The 18174-nt window shown below is 42.3% G+C and overlaps 1 protein-coding gene and 1 long non-coding RNA gene across 2 annotated transcripts in view; one reads left to right on the forward strand and one right to left on the reverse strand.

Annotated features, from left to right (window-relative positions):
- Window positions 1-1214: 1214 nt before the first annotated feature.
- Window positions 1215-16802, forward strand: LOC139359153 (uncharacterized). Its single transcript, XR_011614955.1, has 3 exons — window positions 1215-1797; window positions 13274-13573; window positions 16193-16802. It is a non-coding gene; the product is annotated as an uncharacterized lncRNA (long non-coding RNA).
- Window positions 8355-18174, reverse strand: part of LOC105490236 (poly(ADP-ribose) polymerase family member 4) — a 92725-nt gene continuing 82905 nt past the window's right edge. Inside the window, exons 33-34 of the mRNA XM_071081530.1 lie at window positions 13746-13878; window positions 8355-8738 (exon numbers count right to left, since the gene is read on the reverse strand). Coding sequence (XP_070937631.1) covers window positions 8543-8738; window positions 13746-13878 — 329 coding nt within the window. The 3' untranslated portion in view covers window positions 8355-8542. The remainder of the gene's footprint in view (window positions 8739-13745; window positions 13879-18174) is intronic.

Consider the following 18174-nt stretch of genomic DNA (forward strand, 5'->3'; position numbering starts at 1 on the left):
GACACCCAACCAACCTGGTTGCCCCTGCTTGCTGGGGTGGCCTGCGTTTATTCCCTTATCTGGCCCCACCCACATCCTGCTGATTGGTCCATTTTACAGAGAGCTGATTGGTCCATTTTGACAGAGTGCTGATTGGTGCATTTACAAATCTTTAGCTAGACACAGAGTGCTGATTGGTGCATTTACAGTCCTATAGCCAGACACAAAAGTTCTCCATGTCCCCACCAGATTAGCTAGACACAGTGCTGATTGGTGTGTTTACAAACCTTTAGCCAGAGGGAAAAGTTCTTCAAGTCCCCACAGGTCCCAGAAGCCCAGCTGGCCTCACCTCACTGGCACTCCCGGCTGCACCCTGGGGCACCCAGCGCAGGCACTCCGGCAGCCCGGGTTCCAGACAACCAAGAGGAAAAGAGGGGAAGCGAGAAAGAGATGGAGACCTGCCATCGTGACCAACGACCCCACGAAGAGGCAATGGCAGTCCATGCACCGGACCCGCCTCAGACCAAGCACAGCAGGCGCCCGCTGGCAGCGCTGAGTGTGGGCCCGCCAAGCCCACGCCCACCCGGAACCCGCGCAGGCCCCAGCGCGGCGCACAGCCCTGGTTCCCGCCAGTGCCTCTCCCTCCACACCTCCCCGGGAGCAGAGGGAGCCGGCTCCGGCCTCGGCCAGCTGCAGAGAGCGGCCCCCACAGTGGCCGGAGTGCACGCGGAGGCCAAGGAGGCGCCAAGAGCGAGCGAGGGCTGCTAGCATGTTATCACCTGTCACCACTTGAGGAAAATGTCACTTAGAATCTCCAGGTGGAACTTTAAAGAGTTTTATAAAAGCACTCAGGTGTTTTTCGGAACAGCCATGGATGAAGGACAAGCGGTTCGGAAGCAGCACGAAGCAGGAGGGAATGCCGGTGGTGAGAGGATTGCCTGGGGGAGAGGGGACAGCACAGTGCCTGGGCGTGGTGGGAAATCCACGAGGAAGGTGCCCTGAGCTCCGCGTGTGAGGAGCGGCCCACGCTAAGTCAGCTATGCAAACAACCATAGTGGGAAAATGGCCGTCCCTTCTATTTTATTTTTAATGTTCTGATCATAAAAACACTTAGGACTATAAAAATGAGCAGATAAAAAAATGTTCTACTGCCTCTTAATGGAAGATGTGTGCGCATTTTAAATAGTCTCTTCCCCAAAAGGAGAAACCAAAGTTCTCTTTTTGCCAGGCTCATTTCCCTGCTTTTCATTCTTGACCTAATACCAGCCCGGAGCGGGATGGCTGGATCTGGCCTGAAGGGAATGTTTCCCCGCCAGGCCCACCAAGACGCATGCGCATCCGGGGACTTTCCGGAGCTGATTGTTTCTGCTGCATCACCCCATCCAAGGCTCTGGGCGATGTTTTGGAATTTGTCAGCTTTTGTACATTAGTAAAATATGATTATGTCTTTCTCATTCTAAATTTGTTTTTGAACCTAATCTTGCATTTGTAGTTTTGTATTCTTTTCCTAAAAAGGGTCCTGCAACTACATAAAGTTTTGTCCTCACAAAACCTAGTTCTGACGTTTATACAGAGGCAATATATATCATTTGGAAACCTGAGCTGTTTTCCTTTTCACAATCTCCCAAGGAAGAAGAATGAGAGCTGATGTTAAGTGGGAGAACGGAAATCCAGGCCAGCAGCCTCTGCCACACCTGACAAAGATGCAGACCTGCTCCCAGCTCTTCCTACTGAACCTTTAACTGCCATTTACATCCAAACGGGGAGCTCAGAGGAAGCCTCCAGCTCTTTGCATTCCCCACTTTCATTCATCTTTTGGTAAGTCCTGACACCCCGAGAGTCTTTTTTTTTTTTTTTTTTTTTTTGAGACGGAGTCTCGCTCTGTCACCCAGGCTGGAGTGCAGTGGCCAGATCTCAGCTCACTGCAAGCTCCGCCTCCCGGGTTCACGCCATTCTCCTGCCTCAGCCTTCTGAGTAGCTGGGACTACAGGCGCCCGCCACCTCACCCAGCTAGTTTTTTGTATTTTTTTAGTAGAGACAGGGTTTCACCATGTTAGCCAGGATGGTCTCGATCTCCTGACCTCGTGATCCGCCCGTCTCGGCCTCCCAAAGTGCTGGGATTACAGGCTTGAGCCACCACGCCCGGCCGAGTTCTACTAATTTATCTATAGATTCTTTTGGATTTTATGATAGATGATTACATCATGTGAAAATAATAAATTGTATTTTTTCCATTTCAGTGATTTCTCTCCCCTAGCACTGGCTAGAACCTTCAGTACAGTGTAGAATTAGAAGTGGCAATAGCAACCATCAACATACAGTTCCATTCTCAAAGGAAAGGCTTTCAACGTCTCTCCAATTGCTTTACGAATGTGTGTGTGTATGTTTTGTGTGTGTGTGTGTGTGTGTTAGCTACCATTTATCAGATTAAGAAATTTCTTGGCTAGGCACCATGGCTTACACCTGTAATCCCAGCACTTTGGGAGGCCGAGCGGTGCAGATCACTTGAGACCAGGAGTTTGAGACCAGCCTGGGCAACATGGTGAAACCCTGTCTCTACTAAAAAATACAAAAATTTGCCAGGTGTGGTGGCACATGCCTGTAATCCCAGCTACTCCGACTGAGGCATGTGAATCACTTGAACCCAGGAGGCAGAGGTTGCAGTGAGCCAAGATCGCACCGCTGCTCTCCAGCCTGGATGACAAAGTGAGACTCTGTCTCAAAAAACAAAACAAACAAAAAAGAAGGAAAGAAAAAAGAAATTCCTTTAGTTTGCTAAGAGTTTTTTTTTTTAATCATGAATGGATGTTGAATTTTTAAAGATTTTTCTGAATCTTTGCGTTGATGTGGTTAATTGATTGATTAAGTGGTAAACCAACACATTCCTGGAAAAAACATAATTTAGTTGTGCTGTATTATTTTGTATTATTTTGTTAAATAATTATTAAATTATTAAATTATTTTATTATTACATTGCCAGATTCTGTTTGTTAATATTTTGTTTAGGATTTTCAAATTCATGTCATCTGGGAGATTGGTTATAATTTTCCTTTCTCATATTTTTTTCAAATCTTGGCTTCGTAAAATGAGTTAGATTTCATTTTCTCTGTTTTTATTCTCTGGGTGAATTTATGCATGCTGATTTTTTTCCTTCTTAAGTGTACAGTGAAATTCACCAGTGAAGGCACATTGGCCTAGAGTTTTCTCTGGAGAGAAGTCTTTAAATTATGGCTCAATTCCATATATAGAATTTTTTAATAATTTTATTTCTTTTGCCCATTTTGATAGATTATAGTTTTCCCAGCATTTGTCCATTTAATCTAACTTTGCAAATGTCTTGACATCAAATTGTTCACAATATCATTTTTCCATTTTAATGTCTATGAGGTGTTCCCTTTTTTATTCCGTACATTGCTTTCTTGATGCCTTCTCCTCTTTTTTCTTTTCATTAGTCTCACCAGGGATTTGTCAATTTCACTAGTCTTTTAAAAGTACCAAATTTTTGGCCTTATTGGTGGTCTCTATTTTTTATTTATTTTTTGTTTCATCAATTACTATTATATTTCGTATTTTCTTCTGTACTCTTTGGGTTAATTTGTTCTTTTCCTGACTTCTTGACATGGATAATTCTTAGAGTGTCAACCACTCTCTTTTCTTTTTACCGTTTAAGTTTTCCTCTAAGAATTGCTTTAGCTTCATCCCATAAATTTTTATTTGCAGTGTTTTTATTTTACTTAGTTCAAACTGTTTTCCAATTTTCACCGTGCTTTTTTTTTTTTTTTTTGACTCATGAGTTATGTAGAAGTATAATTCCTTATTTCCAAACATTTGAGAATTTTGTATTTATCTTTAAATTTTTGATTTCTGATTATATTGTGTTGTGGACACAGAACATACTATGTATTTTTTTATTTTAGTTCTTTGAAATTTGTTTAGACTTGCTTTATGGCCCAGAATTTGGTCGATATCGTCAAATGTTTTCTGTACATTTGAAAAGAACACGTATTATGCATTGTTGAGAACAGCATTCTATGTACATCTATTTGTTAATTATTTTATTTAACTCTTCTGTATTCCTACTGATACTCTGTTTTCATTTGATTGAATTTTTTTTTTTTTTTTTTTTTTTTTTTGAGATGGAGTCTTGCTCTGTCGCCCAGGCTGGGGTGCAGTGGCCGGATCTCAGCTCACTGCAAGCTCCGCCTCCCGGGTTTAGACCATTCTCCTGCCTCAGCCTCCCGAGTAGCTGGGACTACAGGCGCCCGCCACCTCGCCTGGCTAGTTTTTTGTATTTTTTAGTAGAGACGGGGTTTCACCGTGTTAGCCAGGATGGTCTCGATCTCCTGACCTCGTGATCCGCCCGTCTCGGCCTCCCAAAGTGCTGGGATTACAGGCTTGAGCCACTGCGCCCGGCCTTGATTGAATTTTAATAATGTAATTTTTTCCTTCTCACCCTCTGTCATTACCTTCGAAGTCATATACTCGTTGTCTATGTTTTTAGTAATTACTGTAAAGATTTCAACCTGCATCCTTGATTTAGCTATTAATATTTATTTATGTTGAGCCTGCATCTAGAAATCTTCCTAAACTCTCTCATTAGATTAAGGAGTTATTCTACAGACTTACTTGCTACACTGACTTTCTACACTGGTTAGGCTCTGCGGTATATTGTTAAATGGAAGCAGTGAACAGATGGCATTTTTGTTTAATTCCAGGCTTTAAAGAAAATGCTGTCAATATTATGTCATTAATTATGGTGTTCTTGGTAGGTATTTTGGTAGATTCTCTTTGTTGAGTTAAGGAGGTTTCCTAGTGTTTGTTAATTTTTAAAGTCACAGGTGCAGGCTGAATTTTAGTGAATGCTTTTTCCTGCATTATTGAGATAATTGTAAGATATGTCTTCTTTAATCAATGAATATGATAAATTACATTAATACAGATTTCTGATATAGGATGATTCTTGTATTCTTTTACTATTTGTTTTTTAACGGGCAAAGGACTTTTTTTTTTTTCTTTTTGAGCTTAGTTTTTTGGTACAATTTAACTTTTATTTTAGATTCGGAAGTACATATGCAGGTTTATTGGTAATATTGTGTGATGCTGAGGTTTGGGGTATGATTGATTGCATTATCCAGGTACTGAGCATAGGACCCAATAGTTTTTCAACCTGTGCCGTTTTCTGCTGAGCCCCCTCTAGAACTCCCCAGTGTCCATTATTGCCACCTTGATGTCCATGAGCACCCATTGTTTAGCTTTCACTTATGAGTGAGAACATATGGTATTTGGTTTTTTGTTCCTGCATTAATTTGCTCAGGATAATGACTTCCAGCTGCATCCATGATGCTGCAAAGGACATGATTTCTTTTCTTTCTTTCTTTCTTTCTTTTTTTTTTTTTGAGATGGAGTTTCACTCTTGTTGCCCAGGCTGGAGTGCAATGGTGCGATCTTGGCTCACTGCAACCTCTGCCTCCCATGTTCAAGCGATTCTCCTGCCTCAGCCTCCCAAGTAGCTGGGATTACAAGTGCCCGCCATCATGCCCGGGTAATTTTTGTATTTTTAGTAGAGATGGGGTTTCACCATGTTGGCCAAGCTGCTCTCAAACTCCTGACCTCAGGTGATCCACCCGCCTCAGCCTCCCAAAGTGCTGGGATTACAGTCGTGAACCACTGAGCCCAGCCATTATTTTATTTTATTTTTTATGAATGTGTAGTATTCCATGGTGTATATGTACCACATTTTCTTTATCCAGTCCACCATTGATGGGCACCTCAGTTGATTCTATGTCTTTCCTATTGTCAGTGGTGCTGAGATGAGCATACAGTGCATGTGTCCTTTAGGTAGAACTTATTTTCCTTTGGATGTATACCCAGTAATGGGATTGCAATGTCAAACCGTAGTTCTATGTTCTCATATGTTTGTTGGCCACTGGTATGTCTTCTTTTGAGAAGTGTATGTTTATATCTTTTACCCTTTTTTTTTTTTTGAGACGGAGTCTCGCTCTGTCGCCCAGGCTGGAGTGCAGTGGCGGGATCTCAGCTCACTGCAAGCTCCGCCTCCCGGGTTTATGCCATTCTCCTGCCTCAGCCTCCCGCGTGGCTGGGACCACAGGCGCCGCAACCTCGCCCGGCGAGGTGTTTTTGTATTTTTTAGTAGAGACGGGGTTTCACCGTGTTAGCCAGGATGGTCTCGATCTCCTGACCTCGTGATCTGCCCGTCTCGGCCTCCCAAAGTGCTGGGATTACAGGCTTGAGCCACCGCGCCTGGCTCTTACCCATTTTTAATGGGGTTGTTTTTTTGTTTTGAAAATACAATCAATTTACGATCCTGGGAGAGCAAGAAGCAAGGAGCCAGCAAGTCTGGACACATTCCAGAGGCCACTGAGGGGTTTTATGCCCTGAGTCCTGGATTCCATCCAAGCCACGAGGGGCTTTATGCCCTGGGCTTAGGCTGTAGTGCAGCCTTCCACTCTTAAGCACAGAGCCTGGTATTCCATAGGCCACAAGAGGTTTTAAACTCTGGACTCATAACTTGTTCCAAGGCTCTTTTCATATGATACCAGACTAGAAGTCTTGCCTCAGCTTTTCTCCCAGCAATTGGACTGATGGGATGTTCCACTGTGCACAAGCATCATGGGTTCTTAAAACAAGGCCCTGCACAAGCACTAAATATGTTCCTGTCACCGCAGTCCACTAGCCCTTCAACTATAAACATGCACAGGAGTCGCCTGGGGGCCTTGCTAAATAAAAATGCAGCTTCTGATTCAATAGCCTCGAATGGGACCAGAGATTCTGCCTGTCTTGATGAGCTCCCGAGTGAGGCAGACAATGCCAGTTCACAGACTCACACTTTGAGATACGGCCACCTGGGCCATTGTGTTCAAATGTGCTTGATAATCTGGAGCACTTATTAAATATCCAAGTTGCCAGGATTTTCTTCTGGAAATCTTGATTCAGTATGTTTTGGTTGGAGCATTGGACGTTTGGGAAAACTAGAATTTCTTTCTCTCCCTTTAGACAAAAGTCAACTACTGCTGAGGCATGGGCTTAAGAAATGTTGACTAAAATATCCAACTCAGCAACCAATCCTGTGTAATTTTCAAACTGTCAGTAACTTGCTGGGGGCGACCTACACACCCTGGCCATGTGACAGATGAAGAAATGCACTCAGACAGAGGTATCCCATGAAAGAGCAGGCTAGGGGACTGGGCAACTCCCAGACACCGAGGAGGGTGCTATAAAGAGTCAGCAGCCATGGCCCTGACAGGCTGGGGCTCCAAGCATTTATTCAGTACAGATTTAATGACAAAGGTCTCAAGTAGACACCACTAGAGGGTAATTAACATTGCTGACCTTCTGAGTAGAGAGCAGTCATGTGCCCACAAATGATCAAAGGTCAGTCTTAGGAGCACATGAGTAAATAAGCTATTTAAACTCCTCTACATTGCTATGTATCCATGCCCTAAGCTTTTAAGAGAATTCAGCTGCCTTCAGCCAAATCTTTTACTGAAGCTATGCAAACCTCCTGACCCTCCAAGAAGGTTTGTGTCTATTTCCTACAACTTAATTTTTATAATTTCTCCCACCACCCTGACAGATCCCCTACGAAAGACCATGTTTCTTCTCAGCTTGCTCAGTCCAGCTGAGCCAGCTTTCCACTGGACTCCTGAGTGTGAGGACACAGGCTCCCAGGACCATCCAGAAGCAAGCATCTCTCATCACCTTAAAGCTCTGAAACACTAGCTGGGTGCAGAGGCTCATGCCTGTAATCCCAACACATTCAGAGGCTGAGGTGGGAGGATCGCTTGAGGCCAGTAGTTCAAGACCAGCCTAGGCAGCATAGCAAGACCCCATCTCTACAAAAAGTACACCCCAAAATTAGCTGGGTGGGACTACATGCCTGTAGTCTCAATTAATTGGGAGGCTGAGGCGGGACTATCCCTTGAACCCATGAGTTTGAGGCTGCAGTGAGCTATGATCGCACCACTGCACTCCAGCCTGGGAGACAGATTGAGACCATCTCTAAAACAACAACAGGCTGGCGCAGTGGCTCATGCCTGTAATCCCAGCACTTTGGGATGCCAAAGTGGGTGGATCACCTGAGGTCAGGAGTTCGAGACCAGCCTGGGCAACCCGGTGAAATCCTGTCTCTACTAAAAATACAAAAAATTAGCAGGGTGTGGTGGCAGGCGCCTATAATCCCAGCTACTGGGGAGGCTGAGGCAGGAGAATTGCTTGCACCCAGGAGGAGGAGATTGCAGTGAGCTGATATCACGCCATTGCACTCCAGTCTGGGCAACAAGAGCAAAACTTTGTCTCAAAAAAATAAAAAATATTTAAAAAAATAACAAAAAACAAGGAGACACAGAAAACTGAAATATTTTAAGTTCTATTTTATTATTGCTTGTTAGTTGATTAAAGTAATCCTGCTTCCACTTTATTTTTAAAGACAGTAATTGCTACACTGAATAAAACTTTAATGAAGTTTCATTATAAGCATCTATTATCATTTTATTATTTTCTACATAGAAGCATGCAAAAAGTTTAAAATTCAGTTTCATTTGATTTAGCCTTGACTGTAATGAAGGACTCTATGAAGAGGGGACACGGTGTTTATGGGCTGGAGTCCCAGCAACTGCTTGGTGGCAGAGTCCCAGTCTTTCCCCAGTTCAAGCCGTGGGCAGATAGATGGGTACTGTCCCTCAGTTCTTCTTACCCATTCACTTGCTTTCTTTATAGCCTCAAAAGCCCAGGGAATATTCCTAGATGTAAAAAAAAAAAAATGTTTCAGATTTCAGAATATAACAACATGTGAAATGTAATATGGTACTAAACCCATCACATTGTATCAGACAAAATGATTCTGCCAAAAATTAAGATATTTAATAAAAGCAGTTTTCCTTGACATCTTACGGGACTTCTTCTACCCGTCTGACCTTGAGCTTATGCACTGCATTGTCAAGTGTCCCGTGCCCACCACTTCCCGGCTTCCACGTGCCTCCAGGCATCCCTGCTGCCTACAGGACAGCTCGAGTTCCAGCTTCTCTACAGTTGTTTATGGTTGTCCCCTTTCCATGCATCTCAATCTAAATCCTATCCATTCTTCACACACAAACTCAAGTACTGTTTTACAAATGAGGCTGCTGTTTCTCTCTCCTTCCTACTGTACCAACTTGATTAGGTACCTTCAGAATATCTGAGAGTCCGCCATGAAACTGGCATATATTCAGTTGTGTCACGTAAACCAGGAATAACTTGGTAGAATAAGCATATCGAGTCAAGTCTGTGTCCACTAAATGGTGTCAAATATTTGAGACTGTTGAATATTCAGGTCTATTCAACACTCAGAAAAATTCTGAGATTGTTAATTAATATTAATTAGCTACTTCCTCACTTGTTCTATCATCTGCTAGAACTTGTTAGTGAACAAGTGGCAACATACGCCAAAGTTCTTCAGAAAATTCTATGGGGGAAACTTAATATTTTGAAAATTCTCTCCCTGTTCCCGATTTTTCCCTGTGAACTGGGAAAGGGCCGTCAGTATAGCGTGGTGGTTAAGAGCTGGGTTTGAGTCCTGACTCTGCAATCACATGATATTGGTCATGTGATACTGTGTGGCTTTCATTCAACACTGGGAATCTGTTTCCTCTATTACGAGAATAACATGAGGTCCTATGGGTTTGTGGTGGAAATTAACAAAGCTTATAAACTTAACATGCTTACTAGTCCCTGGTCCACAGTAGGCACTCAATAAATGTTCACTGAATGTCATGACAGAATGAACATACTAAATAAGAAGCATGCCAAAGTGGGTTAAAGACCAATGTTTCCTGGTAAATATTCATCTACTTATAGTTACTAACTGCTGAAAACAACAAAACTGGTTTTGAATATTTTCACTAATTCAGCTGGCCTCCTTCAGTCCAGTGGCCTCTACACTTTTTGGTTCACCATTCCACTAGTAAGAAAATCTTGTGCCTACACCCCCATGTAATGTGCTCCTACATCAATGTTACGTACATCTTGAAATAGAAAATATAGAAAAAGCTTCAAATATGCAATAAACAGGGAGTAAAAAAAATCTATTTATTTATTTTAGATGGAGTCTCACTGTGTCACCCGGCTAGAGTGCAGTGGCACGATCTCAGTTCACTGCAACCTCTGACTCCCTGGTTCAAGCGATTCTCCTGCCTCAGCCTCCTGAGTAGCTGGGATTACAGGCACGTGCCACCATGCCTAGCTAATTTTTGTATTTTTAGTAGAGACAGCGTTTCACTGTGTTGGCCAGGATGGTCTCAATCTTTTGATCTCGTGATCTGCCCGCCTCAGCCTCCCAAAGTGCTGGGATTGCAGGTGTGAGTCACCATGCCCAGTCTAAAATCATTTTGTCTTACGTACTAAAGTGCCAACAAACCATTTTGCTGGCACAATAGCAGTAATGTGGTAAGAGCAATATGCTGGAATATACTTGATCAATTTTGAAAATCTTGCTTTAATACTTTGTGATATTACAGTTCAAAAGCAGGTTCAAAGTTTATACTTGTTCTAACAGCTATAATATTAATGATTGGCAATGATCTAAATAGAGTAAGTGCCTCTTTGGATGTGCCTATTAAGTCAAATACTAATTTGTTAGTCCCATCTCCTAGCTGTTCAAAGTGTTTTTTCTTTGATATTTATTTAATTAATTCTCTTGGCAAGTGGCACTGGTTTATTTTAAAATAAAATACAAAAATTAGGCTGATGCAGTGGCTCACTTCTGTAATCCCAGAACTTTGAGAGGCCAATGCAGGCAGATCACTTGAGGCCAGGAGTTCGAGACCAGCTGGCCAACATGGCCCGAAACCTCATCTCTACTACAAGTATAAAAATTAGCTTGGCATGGTGGTGCACACCTGTAGTCCCAGCTACTCGGGAGGCTGAGGCACAAGAATTGCTTGAACCTGGGAGGTGGAGGTTGCAGTGAGCCAAGATCATGCCACTGCATGCCAGTCTGGGCGACAGAATGAGACCTGGCCTCAAAAAATAAATAAAAACAAAAAAAAAGAAAACCCCAAAAATAGAAAAAAAAAAAGAATAAATTCTCATCTTTCTTGGCAAACTAATGAGAAGATATTGCTTTTTTAAAAATGGAAGTATACATTACATATAGTAAATTATGATTTTCCTTTTTTATAGACAGGGTCTCACTTTGTCGCACAGGCTGGAGTGCAGTGGCAGGATCACAACTCAATGCAGCCTCGACCTCCTGGGCTCAAGCAATCCCCCCACCTCAGCTTCCTGAGTAGTCACACACTACCACACTTGGCTAATTTTTAATTTTTTTGTGGAGACAGGGTCTTTCTATGTGGTCAAGGCTGGTTTTGAACTCTTGGAAGCAAGCAATCCTCCTGCCTTGGCCTCCTAAAGTGCTGGGATTACAGGTGTGAGCCACTGTGCCCAGCAATGCCTGGGTAATTTTAAAAAGGTTTTTGTAGAGATGGGGGTCTCATTGGTTACCTAGGCTGGTCTTAAACTCCTGGGCTTGATCTTGCTGGGCTCAAGTGATCCTCCCGTCTCAGCTTCCCAAAGTGCTTGGATTACAGGCATGAGCCAATTTGCCTAGCCCAGAACTTCCTGAACACCTGTTTTGTGTTTGAGAACTTTTTCTTAATCATGACACTTAAAAATTGTTTTAATTTTTAATTAAACAATTAAAAATTAAATTTTATTTAATTAAATTTAATTAAATTTTATTTTATTTAATTAATTTAATAAATTAATTAAATTTTACTTAATTAAATTAAATAAATTAAATTAAATTAAATTAAATTTTCCCTGTCTCATTTTTTTAAATGCAGTGGGTTTTGTTCACATCAGGATCTAAACAAGGTCTACCCTTGCTTTTGGTTGATATGTCTCTAAAGGTTTATTTACAGGTTCTGATCCTCAACCTTTTTTTTTCTATTGCCATTTATTTTTCTCTTGCCATTTATTTCCCCACATTTCAGACTTTGCTGACTGCATTTGCATGGTGTCATGTAACATGTTCCTCTATTCTCTGATCTAATTCAAGAAATCAAGGGGTTTCGTTTAACTTATTTGATTTTATACATATTAGTTTCTAACAATATTAATATCTACCTTCCAAAATAACAAATCAAAAGTATTATTAACACCATGGCTACTCCCAGTGAGATTTCTTCATAATATTTTTTAATCCTTAGGTACTATCCCACTAGGGAGATATAGTCAAATTATGTACTAAGTCACCTTAAATTAATACCCAGGCTGGGCACGGTGGCTCACATCTGTAATCCTAGCACTTCAGGAGGGTGAGGTGGGAGGATTGCTTGAGCTCAGGAGTTTGAGACCAGCCTGGGTAACATGGTGAAGCCCAGTCTTTACAAAAATTACAAAAACTAGCAGGGTGTGGTGGTGCACACTTGTAGTCCCAGTTACTCAGGAGGCTGAGGTGGGAGGATGGCTTGAGCCCAGGGGGCGGAGGTTTCAGTGAGCTGAGACTGCACCACGGCACTCCAGCCTGGGTGACAGAGCCAGATGATCTCAATAAATAAATAAATAAAGTATCAATCTTATCATTATGTAAAATATTTACATAGTTCCAAAGTCAAAACTGCACAACAAAGCACACTAGGAGAAACTTAGCTTCCATCCTTGTCCCCTCTACCAAACCCCCCTTGGAATAATATTTTTATTAGTTTGATTAGTTTTCCCCTTATCTTGCCTTTAAAAGAACATAAGCCAATTACATGTGTATGTATATGTGTATGTATGTGCCTATGTGTATGTATATACTTATATGTATATGTATGTCAGAGGGATCCTGCTCTGGTCTTGCCCCTCTCGCCATGGGGTGGGGGTCTGCAGGGACAAGAGATTGTGCCCACCCCAGAGCCCCTATCCTCCTGTTCAGACCCTGCAACTCCAGCGTCCCTGACCACATGGCCCTGAGTCCACTTTCAGGGTCTTCCCTGGGTCTGTCACCCTGAGTTTGAACAGTGCTGCTATCTCACTGGTGCTGCAAGGTGGCTGGGGTGAGGGGGCACTGGCACGGGGTCTGGATGGCATTTTGATGGGTAGGGTGGGGTATTCATGTGTGCATGCAAGGCCTCTTCGGGTCCTAGGGGTCAGCCAAGGGCCGAATTTGAACCTGGCCTTCTAGGTGGTTATGAAGTTGTATTTGCCAAGGTAGGAGATTAGAACACATTTAATCTAATAGTTTGCTAGTTTGATTTATAACTTTTAAATACTTAGACATATAGTATGTGGGTTTCCATTTGTATTGTTATCTCAGGCCCTGCCATTGTTGGGAACAGGGCTGGGCCCAACAGTCATATTGTGGGTCCTCTGGAGGCACCCAGGATCAGCGCACTGCAGCGAAGGGTACCACATCCAGAGCCAGAAGCGCCGGGCTCCAGCGCCGGGGATCAGCGCACTGCAGCGAAGGGTACCACATCCAGAGCCAGAAGCGCCAGGCTCCAGTGCCGGGGATCAGCACACTGCAGCGAAGGGTACCACATCCAGAGCCAGAAGCGCCGGCCTCCAGCGGGAGCTGCACTAAAACTCTCTGAGCCTGTTTCCTGTGCAGCCCAAGGTACAAATACTACATCAGCCCTGCCCGCCACAGGAGACTGTGGGCAAGCTGTCACCTGCAAACAAATTCTCTTCCTACATACTTATAAAGTAGTCTACACATGAAAGATAATTCCCTATAGCTGTTTGTAAGGTTTATTAAATAAGTTACATAATACTATAGTTAAAACCACCTGGAAGTAGAAGCGTCATCCAGCTTCATCAGTGATTTGAACACTATTCCCTCTTTTTCCAACCTGGTGCGAATAAACTGTAGTACCAGCATTGTGGCAATTAGGTCCAGGAGACGTTCTCTTCCTTTTACACCTAAAAGGAAACAAACTCCATTAAGTCTGTTGGAAATTCTGCATCTCAAACTGTGCCTGTTTATAAAATTCCCATTAAATAATTATAATATGGTTAAATCACAGTACATGAGCAGATCATGAAACTCTCAAATACTATTCAAGGTCCTTAATTAGCCTGCTATTTAAATAAAAAATGAGGATGGTTGGAACCATGTGCCTATCATATTATCCTGATGGTCGTCAGGAAATTGGACTGTACCCAGAGTGCCCCTTGCTTGCCATCTTCACACAGAGAGCCATGAAGTTCAATGAAAGAAATCCAGTTTTCAGGCTCCTGTTACAAATAGCTTAGAAGAGTAAACTTAAATATTCAACAGATAAACAACAGATATGACCAGTTACACTGGTGTATCAAATTATTTCTAGTGGTTAGTACCTATAGGTATCCAAGATATGTTACTATATTACAAAATATCAAAATTGAAAAATGAATGTTTACATGTGTTGAACTCAGAATTAACAACCCATTTTTATTTAAAAAATGCAAGCAGCTTTTTTGTTTGTTTTTTGTTTTTTTTGGAGAGACAGGGGCTCACTCTGTCATGCTGGAGTGCAGTCGGTGTGATCAGAGCTCACTGTAGCCTCCAACTCCTGGACTCAAGTGATCCTCTTACTTTGGCCTCCCAAAGTGTTGAGATTATAGGCATGAGCCACAGCACACAGCCAAAAAATGGTTTTAGGGAAGGAAAAAAAACCCCAAATCTCTGTCTTATAATTAAGAATATACAATTACTTTGAGAAAAGACAAAAGGACCTTGCAGAGTATGCACATATCTGCATATACACCATTAATTTTTACATCGTTGAGGTAGCCAAAACTGCTCATAAGAGGGCTTTTATTAAGTAATATAATGTTCTTAGTAGAGAAAAAAGGAATTGAATAAATTTTTAAAAACAAAATAACAAGACCAAGCCATTGTCCCACAAAAGAAAAATCAATGGAGACAAAGCAGTTTAATTTGCTGGATTCTTTTGTGGCTTATTTTTTGGGTATTATTTACAAAATGTTACACTAATTTTTAACCAATATTCATAATAAGCAACATACAACTCCAAGAATAATATAATAAATAGTAAACTGATGAAATGCCTAATGTGTATCAGCGTCGCTTAAAAAACAAATTCAGAAGGAGAAGGGATGATAAAAGAGAAACGAAGAAGAGGACAAAAGACGAAGTTGGGTACAGATATAAAAACAAGTCGGAGAAAAAAATCAGACAGCTTGAGGCTATGTAGAGGAAGAAAGGCAGAAAAGCACATGCTTACAGAAAAATAACACGGACAATACACAGCAATACAGAGAAACACAGGAAAAGCCCATGGAGAAGTTACATCCATGAAATCCCATCCCCTTGCATCTGTGACTCAATTTTCTCCAGTTTTCCTCTTGTTTCTCAGTCCGCTCCTTCTCAGCGTCTTTGCTGTTTCTTGTCCAGTCTGAACACTAAACACTGTCGTGTGGCAGGCTGGTCCTAGCACCTGCTCTGCTCAGACTACCTTCTTTCTTTGGGTGACTTCATCCAGAGCCAGGCTTTAAATACTACTCACGTTGAGAATTCTCCCTGTCTTTTCCAATTCTGACCTCTTCCCTGAGCTCCAGCCTCACGTGACAATATATTTATCTTGAATTTTTATCTCACTCTGTCACCTGGGCTGGAGTGCAGTGGCACAATCAGGGCTCACTGCAGCCTCAACATCCCAGGGCTCAGGTGATCCTCCCACCTCTGCCTTCCCAGTAGCTGGAACTGCAGGTACACGCCACCATGCCTGGCTAACTTTTGTATTTTTGTAGAGATGGGGTTTCACCATGTTGGCCAGGCTGATCTCGAAATCCTGAGCTCAAGTGATCTGCCCGCTTTGGCCTCCCAAAATGCAGGCATTACAGGTGTGAGCCACCGTGCCTGGCTTATCTTTGGTTTTCAACAGTTTGACTCTGGCCTATCTAAATGTGGTCATTTTTGTATTTATTGTGCTTGGAGTTCTGCTGAGTCTCTTGGATCTGGAAGGTGCTGTTTTTGATCAATTTTACAAAAGTGTTCAAATATTTTTCTGTCTACCCTTTCACTTTCTGAAACCCTAGTTACACAAATGTGAAATCTTTTGATATCACTCCACAGTCTTGGCTCCTCGGTTCATTTTTCATTCTATTTTTTTCTTTCTGTATTTCAGTTTAGATAAGTTTATTGAGTACATTGTCAATTGAATTAAATGATTTTTTTTTCCTGTTCTGTCCATTCTGTTGTTAAGCTCATTCAATGACCTTTTCATTGCAGATACTATATTTTCCAGTTCCAGGATTTTCATTTGGTTCTTCCTTATAGTTTCCATCTATTTGCTGAGATTCTGCCATTTATTCACCCATTCCATCCTTTTCTGGTAAGTCAATCCTTCACTATATTTTTAAAAGCAGTTTTAAAGTCTGTGTCTGCTAATTCTAACATCTGGGTCATCTGTGGGTCAGCATTTATAGCCCATTTTCCCCTTGATCACAAGTCACGTTGTCCTGCTTCTTCATATGTTAAATTTTCATTCCATACTGAACATTAAAAATGACACCTCGTAGAGACTCTCAGCTATGCTATCTTACTCTAAAGAGTGTTCAGTTTTGTTCTGGTGGATCCTGTGTAGGCTTTGTTTTAGGCTTTATTAGGATGGGTCTATTTTGGCTTATCCCTTTGTCCTGGGGTATAGTCCTTGATCATGAGATATGATCCTTATGACCCTTTTACGGTTTCAATGGAAAGATATTCATAATGTCCGATTTGGTGCAACTTGAACTCTAAACTCTGGCCAGTACTAGGCAGCAGCTGCAATCTCTGGTTAGCTCTGTAGCTTCCCAGCTGTTGCTTTTTTCTGGATTCCTTGAGGTTGCACCCTGTATATGTATAGGTTAGGAGAGAGCCAAGGATCTGAGGGGCATTTGGATGCAGATTTCAGAGCTCCCTGCTCTGTGGTTCCCTCCTTTATAGGATTTTAATCCTTAACTTCCAGCCACTTTGGCAACCTCAAACTCCAACCCCATGTCCTCATCCCAGAAAGACTTTCTGTTTTAGTTCAAACCTCCCACTGTGTCTCATGAGCTGAGAAATGCCTTTAGGTGACAAGCTGGATACACGTAGAGCCCACCTAGTTGGCTTGCTTTCTTTCAAAGATTATGTTCACTCTAGTTTCTGCCTGTTTTTGATTATTCTCCTGGCCTTCAAAGAATGGTTTTGAACATTTTCTTCAAAGTTAGTAACTGTTATTGGCAGGAGAGTTAGTCAGATACAGGCTCTTCTATTATTCCAGGAACACTCACTCACTCCTCAAGTAAATTGTCATCACTCCTTTTCGGCCGAGTGCAGGTCACGTCAAACAGGTTATGCATTTGCCCACCCACCCAGCCTGGAATATGAAAACTCTGGCATTTTAGAGGTGATGGTGGGCCAGTGAGACACTGCTGTTCTGTCTATCCATGCATATTGGCTAGTTGTTTAATAATGTGTATTTTATTTAAAAAAAAAAATCTCCAGGCTGAGCACAGTGGCTCATGCCTGTAATCCCAACACTTTCGGAGGCCAAGGTGGGCAGATTGCTTGAGCTCACAAGTTCAAGGCCACACTGGACAACATGGCAAAACCCCATCTCTACCAAAAAAAAATACAAAAATTAGTCAGGCATGGTGGCAGGTGCCTGTAGTCCCAGCTACTCAGGAGGCTTAGGTGGGAAGATCCCTTGAGCCTGGGAGGTGGAGGTTGCAGTGAGCCAAGATAGTACCACTGCACTCCAACCTGAGCAATGGAGCCAGACCTTGTCTCAAAACAAACAAACAGCTCCTGTCTTAGGGCTAGCATTTGACCTTTAAACTACTTGCTGGGTCAAGGATGCTCAGGACTTCCTCACCTATCCCCTGTGTTGTCATGACAGGAAACAGATCCAGAGGTTGAACAACTGCCTCTGGCAGAGGCTGGCTAGGTGCTCATCAGAGCTGTTTTCTCCTCCTGGACACACAGCTTAACTGTACATTTCTCAGGCCTTCGTACATGGTTGGGGCTATGTGACTAGTGTTCTTCCTCTTGTCTAGCAGGGGGACGATGCCAGGGTAATATTTGTTCTTCTTTCTTACCAGCATAATTTTAAAGACATATATTGAAGATGGCAGAGTCACAATATGGAAGGAGTCAAGGTCTCTAAATGACCACATCAGTGGAACTTTCTTCCTGACTGATATTTTACTGTGATAGGGACAAGAAAGTAATCTTTGATTATGTTAAGC

This window comes from Macaca nemestrina, chromosome 16 (assembly GCF_043159975.1).
Source record: "Macaca nemestrina isolate mMacNem1 chromosome 16, mMacNem.hap1, whole genome shotgun sequence".
In the NCBI taxonomy this organism is placed as follows: domain Eukaryota; kingdom Metazoa; phylum Chordata; class Mammalia; order Primates; family Cercopithecidae; genus Macaca; species Macaca nemestrina.